We start from the raw sequence: 24,826 nt of genomic DNA, 5'->3' as shown, positions 1-24,826 counted from the left end.
ACAACCAAAACAAAAGATGCCGATTTACAGTTGAAACACATGGGAAGCTCTATTGTAAACAATGTCGAGGGTGAATAGGTTGTACACCACTATTATATTTTACTATATATTCTGACCAAAATTACGCATATTTAGATGTGGGTAGTTGATTTTAAATCTCCCTTTACAACATTTAAAACAATAATTCATAAACGATTTAGTAGCAAATAAACACAAAGACACAAGTTTACTCGGAGACATCAAAGTTACTCATGTGGTTGAAAATCAAGTACAAGCATTTTCATCCCCTGTGCAAGTAATTGGCATAAGAATATCAAGTTACCTCGTATTTTTACAAAAGCGGAAAATATGCGTTTTAACCGTTTTTATCTCATTGAAAATATAGCCCTGTCACTGGCAGAAAACACCTCAAAACAAACGAGAAATCTGGAATTATTTTGCTTTGACCATGATATTTTGAACCTACAGAAAAATAGTGTTGTGAGACCAAAACACAATTAGAAGTTAAAAGGAGTGCATCTGACCGTATAAATAAATTTTTATCACATTTATTTACAGTTGTTTTAATTTAATCCCTTTCAATATTTGATATCATATTATTGTCAATCTTTGAAATTGTTTAGAAAGTTCATGATCATGACATTGTTAGCTGGCTTCTAAAAGAGGGTTTATAATTATATAGTACATGTACATGTAGATAAATAGTTTAATATTTTTAAGCATGTCATACTTAATAATAAGCATTCTTTGGGTTATGTTTAGATATGGTTTCAAATACTTGTAAAAGTTAAAGATTTCGAGGGGCCTGTGTTACAGATGTAAATATTAAGCTTTATGTATAGTTCATTCATTATAATGAACTTTTTTATCAGGACTGGCAGATTTTGGGCAGGGCTGGTAACTTTTTAAAGTAGCCAGCCCTGTGGCTGGCTGCTATTTTTGGTGAATTTCCAACCCTGATAATCAGATTATTTACATTCATGAAGCATATTCAAAGTCACACTCTCACATACTTTAGATTCAAGCTATTCAATGCTAGAACCTGTTCAACACAGAAACACTGGTGTGGCTATATCATGACACTGGTTAGTGTGTGTTAGCCAACACACAGAAACACTGGTGTGGCTATATCATGACACTGGTTAGTGTGTGTTAGCCAACATACAGAAACACTGGTGTGGCTATATCATGACACTGGTTAGTGTGTGTTAGCCAACATACAGAAACACTGGTGTGGCTATATCATGACACTGGTTAGTGTGTGTTAGCCAACATACAGAAACACTGGTGTCTCTATATCATGACACTGGTTAGTGTGTGTTAGACAACACACAGAAACACTGGTGTGGCTATATCATGACACTGGTTAGTGTGTGTTAGACAACACACAGAAACACTGGTGTGGCTATATCATGACACTGGTTAGTGTGTGTTAGCCAACATACAGAAACACTGGTGTGGCTATATCATGACACTGGTTAGTGTGTGTTAGACAACACACAGAAACACTGGTGTGGCTTTATCATGACACTGGTTAGTGTGTGTTAGCCAACATACAGAAACACTGGTGTGGCTATATCATGACACTGGTTAGTGTGTGTTAGCCAACACACAGAAACACTGGTGTGGCTATATCATGACACTTGTTAGTGTGTGTTAGCCAATGTACAGAAACACTGGTGTGGCTATATCATGACACTGGTTAGTGTGTGTAAGCTAACATACATACATGTAAACACTGATGTGGCTGTATCATGACAGTGGTTAGTGTGTGTTAGCCAACACACAGAAACACTGGTGTGGCTATATCATGACACTGGTTAGTGTGTGTTAGCCAACATACAGAAACACTGGTGTGGCTATATCATGACACTGGTTAGTGTGTGTTAGCCAATGTACATAAACACTGGTGTGGCTATATCATGACACTGGTTAGTGTGTGTTAGCCAACATGTGATGACAGGGGCACTACTGTAGGTGTAAAGACTTACATGTGACAACAGGTACACTGGTACGAGTCCGCTCACTGCTGACTTCCTCTGTTGGGCCTGCTGAAGTCTCGGTTGTGTCCACAGGTTTACGAGTCTTCCTCTTCACCTCAGTCTCTTCTTCCTCTCCATCTTGTCCCTCCTCTCTCTCCTTGATAAAAGAATCAACCAATGGGAATCAATCAAGTCCTTTTTCAATGTTTTCTAATGTTACTGTAAATCATACATGTAATGTTCTTTAAATTGTACAAAAAAAGGCTTTTATTTTACTAATTTAGACATCATGGCTACACGATGATGACAATATACAGTCTGTATGTGCTCTTACAGATAGAGCTTCATACTGCTTTGTTTCTCCCGTGGCGGGGCTGCCTGACAGAGATCTTACCACTGAGAACCGGTCGTGCAGGGACTGTAACTCCTGCTGGATGGCCAGTAACTTGTGTCTCTCATCCCTCAGCTGCTCCAACTCCTGAAGCTGTTCTTGCATCTTGGCTTCATAGAAGGAATCCCTGCAAACAGAGGAAAAAACTGGGTCATATACAGTGAATTTGGCCAAGAACTCTATCTAGCATTTCTGGAGCGTAGCAGCTTGAGTAAAATCAAAACATTTCTAAATACGGTATTATGCTAACATGTCTGTGTATAGGTATATATAGAGATATACAGAATCAAATCTAAGGCTAATCTATTGAATAATCAATTTTTGCCCAACATGGTTCCCACTAAATATGATAAGTCTACAATAAACAAGTCAATCCTTTACAAACAATTCTTCTCTCCCTATCACACTCTGTGAGATGCTTGTACATGAATATTCACGAACGCAAACACAACCCTCCACTTAAGGTAGTCCTATACTCGGCAATAATGGGCTCAATCATTAAAACCTTAGCTTTAAATGATAAATATACATTCTAGCAATACATATACAAAAGAAAATATGTATGTTTACATGCTAGTTTGTTTGTTATCACCTCTCAGAAGGGTGTACCCCCTTGCGAAAATTATTGACAATTATGAAATTTGCCAGACGTCCGTTTTTCCTAAAAATAATTACCAATTTTGGGAAAATTAGAACTGAACATACAAAATAGAGTATAAATATTTATTTAAGCCATATCTCATCAATAATTTTGCACAAATTTTTGTAAGTAAGTACGCTTTATGTACCTGATGTATCAAAAAAGAATACAAAAAATGCAATGCTAGTATCGCGTTTGGTAATTTTTTTACTATTTTATGGACTCAAACTTAAATTCATGGTGGTTATTCTATAGATTGACATCTTAGAAAAAAGATTTGGTAAAATAAATCATATGTTGACGGATTACTTTTCACGCTATAAGCTCTAAACTAAAGACAAAGAAGATATAAGCATACCTGAGATCCTGGTTAATCAGAAACTTTGTTTTTCATTTTACTTTAACAGAATCGAGTTTCTCAACATTAATCATTTCTATCTCTCATTATGATAGAATACATATATTACCGTTCTAATTGCTTATTATTGCCATTGTTTACAACATCGATGTAGAGCAAAATCAATACCGGGTATCAAAAACGCTTTGTAAAAGTCGAACCAATATTGTAAAATCCGTATTATGACGTAGTGCGATACTCGGACTACTTTAATGGTTCCCCTACAGAACTTGCCTTTCTGCTTCGTTAGGCACCTCCCCCTCACTGGCTTCATTTTTGTCATCCTGCTCAGTGAAGCGTTGCGGAACTTCTTGCACAGCGGCGTTGGCGGCAGCAGCTAGTTCAGCCATACTCTCTTGAAATCCCTCGGGGAATCCTTCGGTCGTGTCTGGGTTATGCTGAACCAGAGACACAATCCCCTGAAGCTGCTTTAACTTCTCCTTGGCAGCTTTCAGTTTCCTGTTGTCAAATAAAAACATTGCTTTGTGTTTCACCAAGTATAAAAGATATACAATGGACTTTTAACAAATATGCACATTTTTTAATATCATTCATGTAAACGTAGGTTTCATTTTTATTTAGTGTGGATGAAATAAGAGGCGTACATATACATGTCAATACAGTCTACTCCTGGCTCTCTGGATATGTTTTACTGCCCTTACCTGACTTTTTCCTGGATCTCGGGATCGTCCCCCCACGGTCCAAGGCTGGACAGGTTGGACTGGGTGTCTGAGCTGTCTGACTGGGAGCGGTTGTCCTCATCAGACTTGGACACTGTACTAGCCTGTAGCTCCACCCCACCGCTGGCCTGGGCTTGTCTACAAAGTACAAACAGGTCTCATTTAAATGTATTCTCAATTACAACACACTCTAATATAGCTACACTCTAACTATTGTCCTTATAATGCACATGTAAATTTGGATTCTTTATCATATTCTTTACTTATTCTATATTGCATAATTTTGCAGAGTCAGAATTTTTATTTTGAGGATGTCATGATCCTGTCAGTAGCTTACACAATGTTCTGGGCTGGTATTCCCTGTCCGTAGCCCTCGATCATGTTCTGGAATGCTGTTCTCTCGTCCACTGCTGGCACTTCCCCATTAGCAGTAGAAGTCTGATAATACTGGACCAAGGACCTCAGCTGGTTCAGTCTCTCCTTCACCTCCTGAAGTTTTCTACAAAACATAAAACCATGGTAATAATCATTTTTTTGTTATGTTTTTACAAAATATAACATTATTTTAACACAGAATAAACTAAGATGCCCATGGAATGGTTTACAGTTTTGTACAAGTATAAGATGTACTGACTGGAGTTTATCGCGGGCCTCCAGGATGCTCTGTAACTCCTGGGCCTCTGCAGCTGTCTGGTCAGCCTCCGCTAGCGCCGAGATCCCAGCGCTCAGACGCATGCCCGAGGATGAGGCATCAGGAGGGGGCAAACTTTCAGCTCCTGAAAAACAAGGTCAAATATAGTTGGAGGAAACGAAATTGTACACTTTTGAAAAGTTTACCCTTATTTTTTAAAATCATGTTTGATGTATTACTTAAACCTTTCAGTTGAACAAAGGATGGTTTTATAGTACCTTGTGCATTGTTAGCAGAGGCATTGTTTAACTGTATCATGACCTCGCTCCTCTGGTCACGGAGAGAGTTGAGCTCCTGTAACAGGGAGTCCATCTTGTGCTTCTTGTCCTGTAGCTCCCTCAGCTTGCCCTGTAGCTGCTGTTTGTTCTCCTCCAGCGCCGAGCTTGCTGCCACCGCCGCAGCCTCCACCTCAGGGTTACTCTGTCTCTCCACCAAGTCAGTGTTCTGAAAATCAGTATATATATGATTATTCTGTCTCTACACCAAGTCAGTGTTCTGAAAATCAGTCACTTGTGTGCTGTGTATTCTATTTAGCATTTTTGGCAGAATGTGGCTTCCACTAAATCAAGTACATCGCTAAATGCCATGCATATATGTATAAAAAAGTCACATTCAGGAATACACTCATTCAAATCCACACTAACTTGTTCAAAAACTATTTTCTGCCAAATATCGTACAGTCTGAATATAATACGTTTACAGTACTTGTCTGCAAGTCAGTTATCTTATCTTCATAGGTGCACATACAAGTAATGTAGTTAGCAAAATGATATGTAAAACAATTTAAACAACATTATTTACTGAAATAAAATACTGATAGAATCAAATTAGTAAACTGATAAGTAACAGATCATCCATAGCAATGCTCACCTGTTCTTTGAACTCATTTCTTAGGTAGTTTCTTCTAGCATTGAGTTCTGTGCCGGACTCCTGTCGTCCAGAGTTCTGTATTTCTACAGGAATCTCCACTGGAATATTCTGTGCTCCTCTTGCAGCTAAACCAATCATTCAATCATGTAGTGTACAACATGTGTAGTCTAATCAATCTGAGGTATACCACATGTAGCAGCATGTGTAACCTACCTTCATTTCCCCAGTTACGCGCTTCAGCTAATTTCTGCTCTGCGTCTCTCTGGATGGCAAGTAATGCAGCTTGTCTTCCCTTTAAAGCCTGCATCTTATCAACAAATAACAAAAATATAAAGGCTCGCATAATTTAAGTTAAAGCACATCACTCATATACCTTCAATACCTTTATCAACTACTATCGATTTTATCACTATGGAAAGTACTTTTGATCACAAAATATAAGGCCATTAAAGATTAATTCCTTGGTTCTCAGGCCCGCGTGCATCTGATTTGACATTGCACATTGCCCAATTTTATTATTATAAATGAATAAGAAAAAGTTCCAAGTGCGCTTACTTATTCCGGAAAAAAAATCCGGATTTAGGACCGCAATTTAGATACTCAAGTCAGTAAAATGCTTGACTTAATAAGAACATAATTGCAAACATCGTGATTCAGATTTAATATAACAAATTGCAAATGGCTGTTGAATCTAGACACGAGACGCTGTGGTTAAGGTATGATCGCGACAGCAATGATTTTAGTTTTGGTATATGAAGAAGAATGTCATTTATCCTGGAATTCATATAGGAAGAGAGTTTCAGCAGCTTGTAATATACTAAATATCCCATTATGCTTAACACATGGCTTTCTCAAGCCTCGTAACTGTGGTTTTCTTGAAGAACATGATGACTTATTTATTTCATTAAGTTTGTGCTAATAACTCCAATACATTCATTGCAAGGTAATATCTATTTGCTTTAAAACATCGTTTTCGCCGCCCGACAGCATCTGTTTCTAAAAATGTTGGCCTGAGAACCAAGAGATTAATTTTTTTATGGTCTAACATGATTCCCCAGCATTTGTGTTGTGGTTGGGTTGTTGGGTGGGATAGGGGTAAGGGAGGGGGTGTTGGTGGGTGGGTGGGAGTTGATTTGCTGGGGCTGGCTCACCTGTTCCTGCTGCTCCTTGAGCTTCCTGAGCAGTCTCTCCTGTAACAGCAGTGCCTGGATCCCCTCCAGGTCTCCTCCAGCTGCGATCTCCTCCAGGTCAGCAAGCTGTCAACAACAAACAATGTCAACAATCAACAAACAATTTTTTGTAGTCACTGAAAATACTTTTGACACAGAGTTATCTCCTTATTAAAACATAGTGCATTGACAGTAACCTGTCAGTTCTTTTTGTAATTGACAGTGACTTGCATCTATCTCCTTCCAATCCTGTCTGGAACTGTCATCTGGATTATATCCCTGTATAGATTACTTACAGGTACAAACACTGACTTGCATCTATCTCCTCCCACTCCTGTCTGGAGCTGTAGTCTGGATTATATCCCTGTATAGATTACTTACAGGTACAAACACTGACTTACATCTATCTCCTCCCACTCCTGTCTGGAGCTGTCTTCTGGATTATATCCCTGTATAGATTACTTACAGGTACTTACATCTATCTTCTCCCACTCCTGTCTGGAGCTGTCACCTGGATAATCTCCCTGTACAGATAACTTAGAGGTACAAACACTGACTTACATCTGTCTCCTCCCACTCCTGTCTGGAACTGTCATCTGGATTATCCACCAGTGTATTGTCCCTATCTGACACCATTGAGTTCCTCTCCTGTTCCTCCTCCTCCTCCTCCTCCTCCTCCTCTTCTTCTTCTTCCTCCTCCTCTCCTTCATCATCGCCCCCATTCTCAAACATTCCCAGCTTGTCCTCAATCCGAGGACGGGAGCCAGTGCTGCTCCTCCCGCGACTCAGCTGGTTATATAACATGTCCTCCAGGTTAGCCTGCAACAGTCATCCTGATTTATAACCAGTAAACAAGATCTCTCTCAGATTAGGTAAATTCTTTTTCAAATCCTTTGATTTTATTCATTTTTGATTTAGTTTTACCTCATTTTATGTAAGCTTTGTTAAACACAAACATCTTTCTTTACCCTAAACCGTGTACATCAGCAAAAGTTGTGTAATCATTATAATCACAGAAATACTCTGCGGAATTCTAACTATCTTTACATGTATATCTACCTTTTTTGTAAATTAAAATCATGTGTGAATTTTAGTAAATTCCACATTTAAATTGAAGGAGAAATAAATGCAAAACAACAGTCATCAACACGCTGTTCTTCTTTCAGTCAATCAGTCAATACTAATCATCACTCAATGGTGATGTATAATATTAAAAAGAAAAGCAAGAATTAAGAATCTCTCTTTTCTCTCTCTCTCTCTCTCTCTCTCTCTCTCTCTCTCTCTCTCTCTCTCTCTCTCCCTTAAAGCAAAACTTTTTCCATTAACAAACAACAAAGCAGAAATAAAACAGTAAATTGTAGAACCAATTTAAACTTATAAAACAACTAATTTCTCAGGCACGTTTGACTGCCAACAGACACTAAAAGCTTTGTATATCTAACAGCTTCAAAGAAAATACAGCAAAGTCTTCATTAAATTAGGTGTCAATTAATAAAGCAATCATATTCATAACTGCAGAAACATTAAGTTTTATATTCATAGCTGAATAAAATAAAAAGTTCAGTAGCATAGCCTTTTGCAAAACTTATATGAATTTCTTCTGCAAATAAGTAAATTATTTGTGAGTTTTCTCCTTTAGTTATAGAACAAAGCTCCATAGAATCATTCAAGTGCTTCATGTTTTAGGAACCCTCTTATATTTCAAACAAAAGGCTTGTGCAAATGACATCTATAAAGCTACAATTAACATACCATCTGTCGACTCCTGGGATTCTGAGAAAGATCATAGTTTGTTTCAATTGTTTAAAAATCATTATTTCTAAATTCTCTCCATTCAAAACTGTTCTTGGTCTTATATTCCACAACCTAACTCTTATCCAAGAAATACTCCACAAGTTTTTACAAGCACATTTCATCAATTTTTTAAACAACACACAATTTATACAAAATTTGATATTCATCCAAGTGTATTCAGTGACCTCGACCTGATTATATTAATAGTGCTAGCTACTTACTGTGGTGGCCTCTGATGTCTCTGACTGGAGGTCGAGGTCGACTGACTGGGTGTCCTCTGCGGACTCGGGGCGGGGCGTGGTGTCCCTCTGATTGACCAAATCCAGGAATGAGCTGCTGTCTTCTTTGACCGACTGAAACAACAATTTTACAGATCAAGCCTCTAGTTACATTCATAACATTACTGACAATTCAGTTACTAATACAAGTCTATTACATGTACTACAAAAAAATTATTTTTTAACTGCTGACAAACAGCTGCACCAACTGAAACAAGTTTCCAGGACACAATATACACTGTATATCTTAATCCTTTTAATTTCATGACCAATGTTACAACACCAAAGCAATAATTTTTCACTTTAAATTACTAAAGGAAATTTCAAAATAAAAAAGTAAAACAAATCATGAAGTAGTGTACCAATAGCTGCTGAAGCAAAGACAAGTAGGCTCTTTCTTGTTCTTGCAAATTGTCCAATAGCTTTTGTAATTTCCCAACATCTTCTCCATTTTTCTACAACAAAAGAAATGACAGCAAATAATTTATCCAGTATAAGATATGCAAACTTTGTTTACGGTTCACAAGTGGTATTACTTGGTTGCCCACTGGAGGCCCGAGTGCCTGTTACCTGGGAGCCCGCCTTGTTGAGGGCATCCATCATGGACTTGGCTTGTTTGATGTAGTCCCTGATCTGCATCAATCTCCCCACTATCTGACCACCGTCCGACTGAAACAGATCAATGTGTACAAAAAATACATCCCCTGACAATCAAGTATCAATATAACATCTAACCTTTTTCTAATCTTTAAAATTTTACTCAACAAAGTCGACAGCACGGACTGACGGAGACACCCTTACCCCATCTACTGCAGGCTGCTCCCCTCGTCTGCTGTTAGTGTACATGCTTTGTGATCGACGGGTTTCCGTTTCTCGTGGCACTGCAAGTTCCTCACTAGAACGTGAGACATCCTGTCGCATGAAGTTAGGAATGTTGATTCGTCGCAGAGGCATATTCCTTTCATTGTTCTTCTCTCCTTCATTGCTTACCTGCTAAACATAGGATCAACTACACGTATAGAAACTCTAACCTCTTATCATCAATTGTTTCACAATTCTATGTTAATATATTTTTAGATTCCATCAAAAAATACATCCACAATTCCTTAAAGTAAGCAAGTAAGTGTAAATTACTGTATTATCTTATAAAAATAAAGTTCTCTTTTACATTTTTCTTTTGCAAACTTTTATCTAAATTTAAAAGAGATGACATACACTGAAAAAGTGTGTTTAAACAGAGTAACGGCAAGTTTTCTTCAATTTTACACTTAACTGTCATACAAAACCTATTAGGTGATAAAAAATCTTTCAGCACCTACATATATTTTCTTCAAAAAGACTCTTGATCATGTTAGAAAACTATGCAGTTATGAACTCAAGTTAGATGATGATTAAGTGTATGGAAAATCAAACAAATGTGAAAAGAAGTTATAAAGCCAAGACTAGCAAGCAAGAAAAAAAGAAGACATTTGAAAATATATGAGGTTGTGTTTTTTCCTGTTAAACTCTAAGAACATCTTAATTTCAGTGCCTTTATCTTCTATAATATATTATTAAAAATGACATGATAAAAGAAAGTTGCATGCCTCCCCGCTCAGTGATACTTACATCTTCATTATCACTGAAAGTTAATTGCTGACGGAGATTTTCGAGTGCTACCCTTTGTGAGGTTGGTGTGGATGGGGTTATTCGGGTGCGGGGGTAAGTAGAGGGCGTACGGCGGGTTTGGTCTGAGGGAGGTGGCGAGTCGAGACACAATGACTGCTCCCTCTCACGCTCAGGGTTGCCCTTCTTTCTGCGTTTAGTATTATCAATGGGAGCCCGGGGCTTCCAGTCAGAAAAGTCCTAGGTTGAAAATATTCTACATACACTAAGAGAAAGACGACACTAACTACATGCCTAAGCCTACCCTGACAGAGAGAAGAAGGTACACTACAAAGATATAATCCATTTCCTTTTATTTTCATCGAAAAAGGATTCTTTACGTTGTTGGTTTTCTTTTACTGTGCAATAAATGAATTTCTTAAAGATCGGAAGTAATGTGCTGAGAAATTTTAACAAAATGGAGATGTTAACTAGCATAATAAATTGAATGAAATATGTAATAAGGCAGATTATTTCAATGAATGGTGAAACTGCAAATATTAGACAAAAACCACTTCAAACAATTAAGTATTAAGTAACTGAGAAAAAACACTTCAAAGGAATTACAGTAATGACATTTTATTTTTTGTATTTTTGTAATGTAATTTTTTCTATTTGAAATGAAATAAGAACTAATTTTTATACTCTGTCTTTGAATAGTGAAGAAACAATATGATTTCAATATGATCATACAAAAGCTGTTGATGAAAATGGTAAATAAAATGAGAACAAGAATCGCTATAACATGAATGAACGTTCAAGGATTGACAGTGGTGAGAGGGATATGTACCCAGTTGTTAGGTCTGTGCTCCACAGGGTTACTGCTGTGGTTGCTGATGTTGTCCTCCTTATCTGAGGCACTCGCAGTCCTCTGCCAGCCTCGCCTTGGTCGTGGGTCGGTAGATGCAGTCTTAAACGAATGATGCCCACCAGTTGCCATTTCACTACACAAGAGAAGAGTTTAACCTAAGTGTACAGTATGCAATAACCCAATGAGAAGGCTATATAAATGTATACATTCCACATTTTACCGTATATCTGGTTTTTCATTTTCATTTGCGTCAGTAATTTTTTGCGATTTAAAAGGTTTCTTATAGAAAATAATACATAATATGATTTCTGCCTATTCAATAGTTTGCGATTTATAAGAGATCGCGGAAAAAGCAAAAATTTGGTCATTGCAAAAAATACCGGATATACGGCATCTAAATATTTAAGTCTCTGCTGAGATTTGACTTAGCTCTATGTTTATTGTCCATTAAGTCTATTAAAGACTTTCCAAGTTTTCAAATCAATGGAAAGTAATGTAAATGAAAATAATTGACTATGCAAACCAGATAAGTTTCAACGGTGCTTTAATAAGGAGATAAGATTAGATTCACATGTTTTATCAAATCATAAGATGGAAAATAAAAACATTAACATTAAGGTATCGATCATTTATAGACACTGAATAAAGTATAAATAGAAAATCTTTCAACTTATGAAATGGATAAGCATTGAGAAGAAATTAAAGATTCGGAATCACACACTTTTCTTCAACTATTTCCGAAGACACAACTATAACGTTTTATAAAACAAAGGTATATTGTTTTAATGAAAAGTGTGCATAGGTTTTAGACATTTTTGAAACAAAAAATTGAAAAATAAGATTAATACATAAAAAATAAATTGGTCAGCTTTAAAACATTGGCGAAATCTCGGATGCTGGGTAGCCAATTGCCTCCTAAAACTCCTATTTTAATATTATTTATATGACATAAACTCATGAAAATATAATATTTTGAATGTTTTGGTAATAGGTTTTACTAGCTGTTTATATTTCGATATAATTGTTTATTAGAAAGATATACTGATATAAACTGGGAACACTTTACAATACTGGCACTGTACCAGTTATCGGCTAAAATTTAACGTTTTCTTTTCGTAAATTCTTATTTCTTGATATTTTTGGATAAAACTTGACATACTTTAAACAATGAACTCCTCATTTATCAATCTGTTAGTTTATATCATTATTTAGAACCCAAAACATCTTGTTTTTGTGCTTTTAAGAACGCCCCAAATTTGCCGTGTTTTTACGATTTACTGTACCAGTTATCGGCTTCGTGATATTAACATAATAAAAATCCGTGTTCATGTTGATTTTATACTCTGCTAAATGTAGTTTGAATTATGCCCCTTGTGAGGTCAGACTAAAGTATTCGGGGTCATGATACATTATAAACAAAACTCATAAAATAATTCGTTTATTATCATACGGTAATACACCAAATTGTATACTATTCAATACATAATTATGCAATCAGGCGTTCAATTGTGCTACAAATCTCTCGGAAATTCGTGAATTCATTTTGTTTATACATGTTAAATGTATTGATTTTATATGTCAAATTAAAGAAGGGATATAATAACGTATCACAAAGAGGTAATATTCTATTTTTAACTTTTTACGTCACTTCCCCCACTGCTGAAAGTGCAAAGATGTAAAATCAGCGGTAAACAATGATCGTTTAAGCTCATGTATAAAACATATTCAAGAAAGTTTTCAAGCGAACTTACTTTTCTTTATTCGAAAGAGACGACTGAATTAAAAAATCTTGGATTGTCGCGTGCTATAAACCCGAACTCTCAGTTTAGCCGATAACTGGTACAGTACCAGTAGGGACCGCAAGATTTAGATCAGTTGCCAATCTCTGTTATTTATATCTCTGTGTAAACTGAGCAGCAACGCTTTAGGAAGCTTTATGATTTGAGTAGGCAGGCGGATCCTACTGTCTGCATTTCAAACGATAAATATCTGCGCTCAACCAAACAGTCACACCGTTAACATTTTATATTTTTAAATATTTATACAATGGATTTCATTTGCATGTTTTTATATGGTGACGGATTCCGAGAAAATTCGGTCTGCATGTAGATAAGTTTATTTTACTTGAATTGTAATACACTTAGATTCCAATAAAGAACAAAACATCTGTATAACAAACAAAACTTGGTAGACATTGTGGTCAGATATACTTCAAAAATCAATATACATATCTGTTAGTGCAAGCGGTTACATGCCGAAACTGGGACCGAAAATAACCGAAAGCGTGCACAAGTTTCTCATTCAAAAATTAATGACAGCAAAATCTGCTGTACAGATTGATTGAATAAGTGAAATAAGCACACAAACAACATGTGCAATCAGTTGCTTCTTACATTTTGTCTGATGTAAATTCAAATTAAGTGTTTCTGCATTACTGCTCAGCGTTCAGCAGAAATTCCATGGAAGCCATTTTGACGCTGCGGATGAATTGCTAAAATTTACAAAAACATTATTTCAAATATTTTGAAATGATATCAAAATTTTTGCAATGTTTCACTGTAAAAAATAAAATTATATTCATATTTAATTTCAAAAAATTAATTTAGCTTTATAATAACTATGTATTATGAGTTATATTCATTGTCGGAAGCTTTTTTACTAATTTATATTGTCGATCCCGATCTAAAATAGGCCTGCTTCGCGTTGTTGAAAAGAGTGATCGTATAAAATATAAGTACATTAAAACACTGCGACTTAGAAACAAATAGTCAGAAGTGTACACTGTCTAATACTACATGGACGCTGTTGTATTATGTACATGGATATGGATACTGTCAGTTTTAGTTTCAGTTTATTTTTCACTCAACACCATATAATGGTACAAGAGGTACATAAAGAAGACCAAACATATTTACATATATACAATATACATGTAGTTGTAAAGGTCAAGAAAGTAAGTGGGGTGAACGAACAGTATGATTAATTTTTTAAATAAAGAAACACAATTTTCTTAATGTAACATAATTAACTGAAGACATGATTTCATAGAACTTTTTAGTGTTATGAGAAAAACAGTAATATATGTATCTAAAAACTGACTTCTTAATTTACTTAATGGCTTGCAATTGCATTCTAATATAACATGAAATTCATCACCAATTTTGTGGTACAATTACACAAATTACATTAACGTTCACTTCTTTCAACAGTACCACACCTTCCTATTTCGTTCACATTCAAAATTTGTTTTAAATATTCTACATATAATCAACACCCTTAGTCGATTCCTGAATATCGTTATGCCATTTTTGTAAAAATTGATCTCTTAACCTTTGGTTTAAATAGTTGTCTTAATCCAACTGGAGTTATAATGGTATGATTCATGACCACTCCATACATATGAGTCCGCATTTATCTAAAACATTTTTTAAAGAGCATAGCCACAGATTTAATATTTGTCCCTTATTAAAAAGTATAGGTACATAGTTATATAACATAATATAAACATTAAATATAAAAAAGTTCTTTTTCAATTCCCTCAGTAATTGTAGACAGACCAGTTACGTTTTTATTTTACAAATAATCTTCTAGATCATTAATATACAAGGAAAACAAGAATGGGGATAAATTTTCTCCTTGTCGTACACCGACATTACAAGTATAAAGATCAGATGAAAAACCATTAATACATATTTTTGACTTTATACATTTGTACATATTTTTTATGTATGTAAAACATTTACCATTTATTCCACTTTATGAGGTTTGTACCAGAGCCCATCCATCCATACTGTATCAAAAGCTTGTTTGAAATCTACAAATGCACAGAATATAATTTCGTTTTGCTGTTGATCAGTGTATGAGTTAAAAACTGCAGAACTAGAATATTGTCAAGTGTGGAAAACCCTTTCCTAAATCCCGCCTGACTTTCTTTAATAAGTGAGATATCATCTGCCAAATGTTCAATGCGTGTACCTAAAATATTAGTAAATACTTTCCCTATGCAAATTAATAAAGTGATTGGTCGTATTACGTGTACACTGTCTTATTACAGGGGTGCTGTTGTATTACATGGATACTGCCGTATTACGTGTACACTGTCTAATTACAGGGGCGCTGTTGTATTACATGGATACTGCCGTATTACATGTACACTCTCTGATTACAGGGGCGCTGTTGTATTACATGGATACTGCCGTATTACATGTACACTGTCTAATTACAGGGGCGCTGTTGTATTACATGGATACTGCCGTATTACGTGTACACTGTCTTATTACAGGGGCGCTGTTGTATTACATGGATACTGCCGTATTACGTGTACACTGTCTAATTACAGGGGCGCTGTTGTATTACATGGATACTGCCGTATTACGTGTACACTGTCTAATTACAGGGGCGCCGTTGTATTACATGGATACTGCCGTATTACGTGTACACTGTCTAATTGCAGGGGTGCTGTTGTATTACGTGGATACTGCCGTATTACGTGTACACTGTCTTATTACAGGGGCGCTGTTGTATTACAAGGATAATGCCGTATCATCAGTACGTGTACACTGTCGAGTTATGGAGACAGTGTCGTATTACACTGGGTACTGTTGTATTACAACCGACATACTTTACATTGACATGCAGTTATTGACTGCGTATGAGGGTATATGGGTTGTTTTATTCTTTTAGTCATTTTTAGCCGGGCTCTGCTGAAAGCAGAGTCCTGGCTATAGGCAGGCAAATCGCCAATGTTACTATAAATAGCACAAATAAACAAAAAACCAAACAGCGTCAATGTAAGGTTTCCGCTATACCAAATAGTTACACAAAGAGCGTTTTGTCGTGTTGGCATTTTGTTTCTTTTTTTAAAATTTCGAATGAATTGTCTATCTTTGTTAGTTTTCTTATTCATAACGTGTTTTTAAAACATTACTATGCATTTTGGACACATATAATGCGCATGAATTTCCATGAACTACTTTGCTGCGCGATGAAGAAACGGGGATTGAATATATAATGCTTGTTGCAAAATTCAAGGCAGCAACTGTTGAACTTTTTAACTTCTACTAGACAGACATATTTTTTGTTTATAGCCGCTTACAAAATGTGGTTGCTCTTTGATGCTTTGCCGACATTAAAAGCATGAGAGAGAGAGAGAGAGAGAGAGAGAGAGAGAGAGAGAGAGAGATTTTCAGTCTTTACTACACAAGAAGTATAAAGACACACCAAAAGAGCCCGGCTTTCAGTACTTCAGTACTTTGATTATTTATTCTCATATTGTATAAAACAACATAGAGGAAATATACAATACAGACAATATTGGACAAAAAGGCAAGAGTGTACACTGTACACATCCGCTTGGAGAGTTGACTCTCTTATTATTCATAATATCGATAAATTTACATAGGTTATTATATAATAACAGCTATTTTTTTTACAAGGATTTAAAAAAATGTAAAAGCATTTGGTCGTCTAAAATACATTGATGGTAATTGTTGGACATAAGATCATAAATGTTGCCCAAGGCCAAAATCAGCTGTTTGCTATACCCTTCACTCCAATGTATGTATATCATTTCTAGTGTATAGCTGGGTCGTGACGATTTGTTATACCCTTCACTACAATGCATGTATATTATTTCCAGTGTATAGCTGGGTCGTGACGAATCAACTCAATGTCCTGTTTTATTCCATTTTGTCATCTCCAACTGACAATAACAATAATCTTTATTCTCTGAACTGCATAAACTACAGTGTTGAGAAGAACCAATTGAACAATAATACATATAATACATTGCACGCATTGGAGAATGAAAATACAAAAGTGAAAAAAGGGAAAAGAGAAAAAAGTATGATTGGCAGTTAACCTAGAGAGCTAACTTTCTCGAACTTTAATTAATTTACACAGATTAATCAACGGTACTTTATTATAAGTATTAAATAGTTGTTGAAATGTAAACACATTTGGTTGTGTGTAGAAGTATGAAGGTATGCTTAAAACTCTCTTATCTTTAATGGTTAGATCTGCACAATGAATTAAATTAATTTATCATAGGTACCAGAACACGTGTTATATGTTTTGCTTTTATATATCTGAACCTTTAGCCATTAGTTACTATTTATAGCGTATAACCTGTATAACAGGTATTCAAGTAGAGCACGATCTTCACTAATTCGAAGGCTTTTCTTTGCCGCACTTACACAATCCTCACCCACCCACTTGTTATTTTAATGACATCTAAAAATCAAAGGACAGTGCATAATAAATCGTAATTTGCTTTATTTCAGAAAGAAGTTTAAAGAATCTATCTAATTTATGTATTTGTGCGTGTAAATAAATGCAGCAAATAAGCGCTTCCTTCACTAATCATGTGTTTTTGTTATTATTGTAAATAATATATATTCGGTTGAGTGAAACAAATAAAAACATGGATAACGAAATTCATCTCCTATCCTATCTTAGACATTTACACTGAGGGAGAATGAACGTCAAGAGTAGATAAAGATGGGACGGGTGGAGCGGAGGTAGGGAGGGTTCGGACTCACCCCCCCCCCCCCCCGACACACACACGCAACACACATGTATATAGCATCATATACAATGCATCCGTCACGTGTTAACTGCACTTTAACTTTGCGTTGTTTTTGTTTACGTGAATACATGCGCATGTTTGTATCATAATACCGGACATTTAGACATAAACTAATTATGTAATGTACTATATATGCAATGTTCATTAAGGATAGCAGTGGCATTCTATCAAACACCTTATGACAGTGTACTGCGTGTCTGAGTGCATGGCCTAACATGTACCATCATATGTTAAGTATATCATATACTTCAGAGCAAGCCACGTACAACAGTTCTGAAAGTGGTCGAAAATAGCTATACTAATTACTTAACATTAGAAAATATTCAATCACGTGAAATTGGCAAAAGTATAAAAATAAAATTGAGATGTAGTGCTCAACGAGTAAAGCAAAAAATATAGATATTTGTATGCGCGTGCGCATGTCTGTAAGAGGGTGGGGGGTGGGGGGTTGAGGGTATGGGTCTGACAAATAAACTTACTCTATTGTTTACTTAGTTATTCTAAACTTGTGGAATCATTATACTGTTTGTTTTCGTAGATATCGGACACTTAATTCGAGTTTGTTTACAATATGTGAGAATTCACCTTTCAGAGCAAACTTTGCGCAATTTATCTCATAATATTATGTTATCTCTTGATGTGTTTCTAGATAACCAACTTATCTGTTGGTTAAGATCTAGATCATTCACACCGACGTGAAATATGTTATGTAACGATTTATTTACAATCATGCACTCTATATATACACATCCCGTTATAGCTTGGATCAGCCATGACAGGTGTCCGTCTGTAGTTTGTACATAGCTACCCTGGAAAAACGGTAAATACAGGTAAGTATATACAAGACTGTTTACCCGCGGGGCTCAATGTGTTACTCAATATAAAGATGGTCAGCCACTTCCTCAATCTAGGTAGATGAAGGTAATGAATATTCTGGTACATGATAAACTTCACTTGTATCAAACCCGGAATGGTTAACTTTACCAGGTATGTTCATAAATCATTGCATGCTTGCGCAATTTAAAGTAATTTCGTTTACATAGGTTCGGTAAAATTCACAGCGGAATGTATAGGGAATTAAACAACAATTCCACAATGAAAAATCCCATCATATAACTAAACCAGGAAAAAATTAGATCTTAATTGATATTTCACACCGCACATAACCGCAGATGCAACAGTCCACTATCTATACATGTTTATAAGTCTGTGTATGAAGTGCACCCGATATCGTGGAAATGAAAGTATGAATTTATTGCTTGACTGCACGGCACCCCAAAGGTAAAATGAGGAAGAAACGAACATTGATTCAATAAACCTATGATTAGTTGATCAATATGTGTATTTCCGGGCTGTATTTACATACCAGCTGGTTTCTATCTTCCTCTTGTATATGAGGTGCTCCTCGTGTATTGCGGTATAATCTATACGTGAACTGGGGTTCCAACAGTATTGGTGTTCCAGCTGCATATGTGTTGGAACTGTTCTGTGTTTCGTGTGTTGCTGTGTATTATGACTACACGTATGTTCTATTTATGAGAACTTTAGGACTAGCATTTCATGTGTACAGTGGCATGTTTCAGGGATTTCCCGTTCTCTGTTCCAAGTCCCATACCAGTGCTTCACGTGTATCAATGTTCCAACTTAACAAGTGTACGTGTGTTCCAAGTGTAAATGCCCCGACTGTAGTTAAGTCACCGTCGTGTCTCCATATATCAGTGTTTACTTATTAAGTGAATATATTCAATGTCAAAAGTATTATATTGATGTGTCTAGCGCCATATCTTTAGTATTTTCAATTGAATCGATTCAATGGAAAATACTAAAGATATGGCCCTATTCATATTAAATGATTTTTTTTCTGGGTTAATGTCCTATCTATGTTCCAAGTGTCTATGTTCTGGATTATACCCTATCCATGTTCCAAGTGTACATGTTCTCGATTACACCCTATCCATGTTCCAAGTGTCTATTTTTTTTTTTACACCCTATCCATGTTCCAAGTGTCTATTTTTTTTTCGTATATACCCTATCTATGATCCAAGTGTCTATTTTTTGGTTTTGCCCTATCCATGTTCCAAGTGTCTAATTTTTTTTTTTGGGGGGGGGGGTTATACCCTATCCATGTTCCAAGTGTCTATTTTTTTTTGTTTATACCCTATCCATGTTCCAAGTGTCTATTTTTTTGGTTTATACCCTATCCATTTTCCAAGTGTCTATGTTCTGGGTTATGCCCTATCCATGTTCCAAGTGTCTATTTTCTGGGTTATGCCCTATCCATGTTCCAAGTGTCTATTTTCTGGGTTAATGCCCTATATAGCTATATATGTTCCAGGTGTCTATGTTCTGGGTTATGTCATATCCATGTTCCAAGTGTCTATGCCCAATACATGTTCCATATGTTCTGGGTTTATACTCTATCCATGTTTTATGGGGTTTTTTTTTCTGGGTCCCCTCTTTAGTCTAATCATTCTCCATGTGTCTGTATTACGGGATTTATAGTCGTGTTCCCTGCATCCATTTATTGTGTATACCATGTCTATCCGTAATTAATATGTGATATAGCTTTGTGAATGTATTTAGTGCAGGCACAAAGTAATGGGAGTGGACAGAGAGCTAGCCTATCCCCCAATTTTATCAAAGCAAATTTTTACCTTAAGCTTAAACTTACTTATAGAAAAGAACTTTGAAGCTTAGGTAGTATGCAACTCCTTTGCTAAATACACTGTAATTCCATACAGTCTCTGCAAAGGGGATGTTTCTTTTTTCCAGGCAAGTTTTAAAAAATTGTCCTCTGATGTACGAGGCCCAACAAATGTAACAGATTGCGATCGTCTTTTCTCCCCAGACTTCTCAGGATGCTCACAATTCTAGGCTTCCTCATTCCATTGCTTATCATCCTGATTCTTGTTGCCGTCTCCTTCCTCTCCAACTTTTCCATTTGTAGAAAGGTAAATATTGCCTGATTTTAAAATATTATTTTAATCTTTTAATGATGTACTTATTTTAAAGCTGAGGGGTTTTTTTGTTTTAGAAATTTCATAAAAGAAAGAGGGTTGTCACAAATGGGTTATTGTAAAATGACTTTAACTTTAGATTTAGATAAAGATTTCAAAGATCATAAACTAGATGCCAATTACAATCGGGATCGGAATTACAGTAAAAAAAAAATTCATTTCGAGTTTTCTCTTCAGTAAGTTCGATGGTTTGAGGGCGTAAACATGGTAATCACTATTCACTAATTTATTTGTATAATCTATATAATTCTGCTCAAGTATATTTGATGAAATTTAGATAAATGGTACATGAATAAATAACTTTTGCAGTACACGATAAACAAAAAGACGCTTGAACAGTTGAAAACAAAATAAATGGAAATTGACAGCTGCGTAGTCGATCATTCTGATATCTTACAGCGTAACGATTCTGTCAGCATCTGTCAATAATGACTTTCAAAACGTTGTATGACGACTTTATCATTTGCATTTACGGTTTTAAGTGATACGAGTCTCGCACACGTTTATCTCTTTATGATAAAAGATCATTTATGAACAGCCTGTGGAAATATATTTGAACATAAATATTATTTTTTCAGTGTATAGTTTTGACATCTGGTGTTTATATTTTTAAAAGTGAATAATTTTCTTTATGTTTTCCAGATTTAATGAGGCTGTAAGTAAACCAGAATCTCCAATCAATAGAGCACATCGTTTATCATGTCGGGAAATTATTACTTTGTAATTGTTGGACACCTGGACAATCCAATTTTTGAGATGGAGTTTTGTCCACCAAACAGGGCAGCTGAACCGAAGGTACTTTTTGTTCTGAAGAAATAAATGATAATATGATTTACAGTGAGACATTTACTGACGTGAGCAAAGCAGGAATTACAGACAACTCTTCCCATTGTCCATCATCTCCATGTTGTCAGCTCCCTCACAACCAAAGTTTTGTACCCCTATACAAACTCACCGCCATTCAAATGTAACACCATTTAAGAAAGCAAAAAATTGATGATGAATGTTTGAAAAATAATAAGTGGATTAAAAGAGCACTTTTTTATTATCTATACATAACAAATTGAAAATCTGGGCTTTTAAGATATAGATTTTTGGGAGTTGATTTTAATCAACTCTCCTATGCAGTTACTCTGGCAAACCGAAAGTGAAACAGTGTTTGGACCTAAGCACAAATCATCACCGCTGACAAGACGTAGATCTTGAAAATAATAGATAAATTCGGTGTACTGTATGCTGTACCATTGTTTTTAAAAGAAACGTATTTATAAATACCTTGAAAATAGTCAGATTTTATATAGTACAAACAATTGAATTTTTTTTTGTAGTTCCGTGTATTCCTACTCCAGAGTTAAATATAGTCTTGTTCAACCAGACGCCCGGCTGTCTCCATAAATCTCTGACAAACAGTGAGTCTCTCTGTTTGTCGGATATTGAAGGAGACAGCCGAGCGTCTGGTTGTACGAGACTAGAGTTCAATATTGCTTAGATCCAGATGTTTACAATTTTTAGAAACATTTAGATTACTGATAAACAGTTTGATGGAATAAATTCTATCTTTAAATATTACACAACATGATTCATATGGGGTTTTCTCGAAATTCTTGTCAGAAAAGTTCCAGAATTCATATTATAAAAATGTGCGAAATTCAAATACAGATTAGAAACTACGTGCAAGGCAAAATAACATATCGTTAATTTTAAAATTGATAATAATCAATAAAATGAACTGCCGACAGTACTTTAGTTCTTTAATTTTCTCTTTCTCAATCAACTGTTAATATTAATTAAATTTGATTAATGAATTAAATTTTGTTGGGAAGCTGTCTAGTGACAAACTAATGTTGGATCAAAGCTGATTTTTATCACATCACACATGTTTTATTCATAAGTGCTAATTAAAATATTCAGTTCAATATAATTGGTTTTTTGGTATGATCAGATTGGTGTAAATCTAACACATTCACGTTGTACGAGTACATGATGACATGTACGTTAGTATTGTTACAAGCTGTTAGAATACTTTTAGAGGCAGCTTGTTTTGTTTTTCGCAGAAGGATGACCACAGACACCTGAACCAGTTCGTAGCTCATGAGGCGCTGGACCTGGTAGATGAACAAGTGTGGACCACCAATAATATGTACCTCAAAATCGTGGATAAGTTTAATGAGTGGTTCGTGTCCGCCTTCGTCACCGCAAGCAGTATCCTTCCTATGATCTTACTGTATGTGCAGGCTACTGTCTGTGTGTGACCCTTCCTTAAATTAGAACATTACATTTACAGAGGAAATCTTTAAAATTATAATTTTCAAGAAAGAAAAATTAATTAGTTATGCATTTGAAATTTAATACTGTAGATTCCTTATTTTTTGCGAGTATTTAATTCTGCAATTTAACCCTTTTGCATCAAATCGCGCAGAGATAAAATCGCGAACACCAGAATTTTATCAAAGTTTCATTAGTTTACATCTGTCAGAAAAATAAAAGCGAGATTTTAAAATCTGCAAGATGCGCCTCTCGCGATTTAACATGGATATTCACTCCTCATGTTTAATTAGGTATTTACAGTACTTGGTAGTGTTAATTTGTAAGATTATTAATGGATTTTCATTTTAATTTAACCCACTCCCATTTTTCTGCATTAATAAACACACTGGAAATTCAGTAACTGTGAATAAGGCATGAATAGTGCTGACTCTTGACTTATGTTGAATTTACATTGGCACAAAGTTATGCTGCTTAACAAAGTGATAGGAATGAGATTTATGATGTTACATGATGTGAAAAATGAAGATGGTATTAAGAATTTCTTCACTGAGACATACGAGATGTATATCAAGGTAGGAATGTTTTTGGAAATTAAACCCAACCATTAAATTACCTTAATTAAGAAATAAGATGGGAAAAAATATTAGACATAAGTTTTGTTTTTTATTGAGTTTTCTCAATGAAATATCTTATTTGCAGCATTCCATGAACCCATTTTATGAAATCAACAAACCCATTGTTTCACCAGCTTTTGAGAAAAAAGTTCAGCTGTATGGAAGAAAATATCTCACTGGATAGAACTGTTGTATTGTTTACCGTTATTGACTTTCATTGTGTGCAATATGACTGTTATAAGATGTGATTGTAATAGATGTGTGAATAAATGTGTCCATGTAACTTAGTGATTGATTCTTGCCTTTCTGAATGAATTGTACCTAGGCACTGAAGACAGCGCTATCTTGTGATTCTCTTGCCACCAATGTATAAAGATCACAGTTTTACTTGTTAGAATTGTTGCTAAGGAATGCACAAACTGATGTTAATTTACATGGAAAATTATGACCATTTTCCTTTTTTCCTTGGAAAAATCAAATTTAATTCACTTTTTATTAATATGAAACTGGGTGGGAATTGCTTACAAATAGGTGAGTCAAAATAAGGTATTTAGAATATAAAATTTATCATTATATGGCACCTGCCTATTTGAGAGCAATACTGCAAAGTACATATACTCATTTATAATATGAATCAAAGTATCCATTTGAGTATCAACAAAATATTGTGAGGACCTCGTTATTTAAGTTGTCAGAACTTGTGCGTGAACAATTTGTTTTCTTTGAAATATGTTCATATCAAATCAATAAAATATGTTTAAATCATAGCGTCACTAAGTGTAGATTGATCATCTAAAAATCGTCTTTTGTCCCAGTGGATGTGATTGGATAGAATTCTTTACTCCTAGAAAAAAAAAATAAAGAAATGGTATAAATGACTCAAATGTTTAGTACAGAGAAAAAAATCCATAGTGCAATTGTTTATATAAAGAATTATTGCATGTCGTTTATTATTTGATTTTAATTATAAAATATTCATTAAAGTGGTTTTTGT

General features: G+C 35.3%; 2 protein-coding genes across 19 annotated transcripts in view; one reads left to right on the top strand and one right to left on the bottom strand.

Annotated features, from left to right (window-relative positions):
* The window catches only part of LOC105346877 (pericentriolar material 1 protein), a 29,138-nt gene extending 15,299 nt beyond the window's left edge, over positions 1 to 13,839 (bottom strand). For 2 of the 7 annotated variants that reach the window (XM_066074458.1, XM_066074462.1), the window contains exons 1-19: positions 13,741 to 13,839; positions 11,327 to 11,480; positions 10,501 to 10,737; positions 9,694 to 9,885; positions 9,463 to 9,561; positions 9,255 to 9,347; positions 8,836 to 8,967; positions 8,573 to 8,593; positions 7,382 to 7,639; positions 6,803 to 6,907; positions 5,865 to 5,958; positions 5,652 to 5,776; positions 5,000 to 5,225; positions 4,725 to 4,866; positions 4,428 to 4,589; positions 4,073 to 4,228; positions 3,645 to 3,869; positions 2,377 to 2,500; positions 1,992 to 2,139 (exon numbers count right to left, since the gene is read on the bottom strand). In XM_066074458.1, the coding sequence (XP_065930530.1) occupies positions 1,992 to 2,139; positions 2,377 to 2,500; positions 3,645 to 3,869; positions 4,073 to 4,228; positions 4,428 to 4,589; positions 4,725 to 4,866; positions 5,000 to 5,225; positions 5,652 to 5,776; positions 5,865 to 5,958; positions 6,803 to 6,907; positions 7,382 to 7,639; positions 8,573 to 8,593; positions 8,836 to 8,967; positions 9,255 to 9,347; positions 9,463 to 9,561; positions 9,694 to 9,885; positions 10,501 to 10,737; positions 11,327 to 11,476 (2,689 nt within the window). In that variant the 5' untranslated portion in view covers positions 11,477 to 11,480; positions 13,741 to 13,839. The remainder of the gene's footprint in view (positions 1 to 1,991; positions 2,140 to 2,376; positions 2,501 to 3,644; positions 3,870 to 4,072; positions 4,229 to 4,427; positions 4,590 to 4,724; positions 4,867 to 4,999; positions 5,226 to 5,651; positions 5,777 to 5,864; positions 5,959 to 6,802; positions 6,908 to 7,381; positions 7,640 to 8,572; positions 8,594 to 8,835; positions 8,968 to 9,254; positions 9,348 to 9,462; positions 9,562 to 9,693; positions 9,886 to 10,500; positions 10,738 to 11,326; positions 11,481 to 13,740) is intronic. The other 5 variants (XM_066074461.1, XM_066074460.1, XM_066074463.1 and 2 more) reach the window with 5 other exon arrangements.
* A 4,771-nt stretch (positions 13,840 to 18,610) lies between these two features.
* Positions 18,611 to 24,120, top strand: LOC105346851 (trafficking protein particle complex subunit 2-like). 12 transcript variants are annotated; one of them, XM_066074456.1, is made up of 6 exons: positions 18,611 to 18,763; positions 20,782 to 20,884; positions 21,593 to 21,745; positions 23,005 to 23,152; positions 23,705 to 23,790; positions 23,918 to 24,120. In XM_066074456.1, the coding sequence occupies exons 3-6, from the start codon at positions 21,650 to 21,652 to the stop codon at positions 24,014 to 24,016; spliced, it is 429 nt and encodes a 142-aa protein (XP_065930528.1). In that variant the 5' UTR covers positions 18,611 to 18,763; positions 20,782 to 20,884; positions 21,593 to 21,649; the 3' UTR covers positions 24,017 to 24,120. The 12 variants fall into 12 exon arrangements, with proteins under 12 accessions (XP_065930528.1, XP_011453890.1, XP_011453894.1 ...); XM_011455588.4 differs by having other exon boundaries at positions 18,616 to 18,753; positions 20,706 to 20,884; XM_011455592.4 differs by having other exon boundaries at positions 18,617 to 18,753.
* The last annotated feature ends 706 nt before the right edge of the window (positions 24,121 to 24,826 follow it).

This window comes from Magallana gigas, chromosome 2 (assembly GCF_963853765.1).
Source record: "Magallana gigas chromosome 2, xbMagGiga1.1, whole genome shotgun sequence".
Lineage (NCBI taxonomy): Eukaryota > Metazoa > Mollusca > Bivalvia > Ostreida > Ostreidae > Magallana > Magallana gigas.
This window is presented reverse-complemented; position numbering and strand designations above follow the sequence as displayed.

Bases quoted from the DNA above. Each gene is read 5' to 3' on its own strand.
- LOC105346851 (XM_066074456.1), top strand. From the start codon at position 21,650: ATGTCGGGAAATTATTACTTTGTAATTGTTGGACACCTGGACAATCCA. The intron at 21,746-23,004 runs GTACTTTTTGTT...TGTTTTTCGCAG, and splicing joins ACAGGGCAGCTGAACCGAAG to AAGGATGACCACAGACACCT. The intron at 23,153-23,704 runs GTATCCTTCCTA...ACAAAGTGATAG, and splicing joins CGCCTTCGTCACCGCAAGCA to GAATGAGATTTATGATGTTA.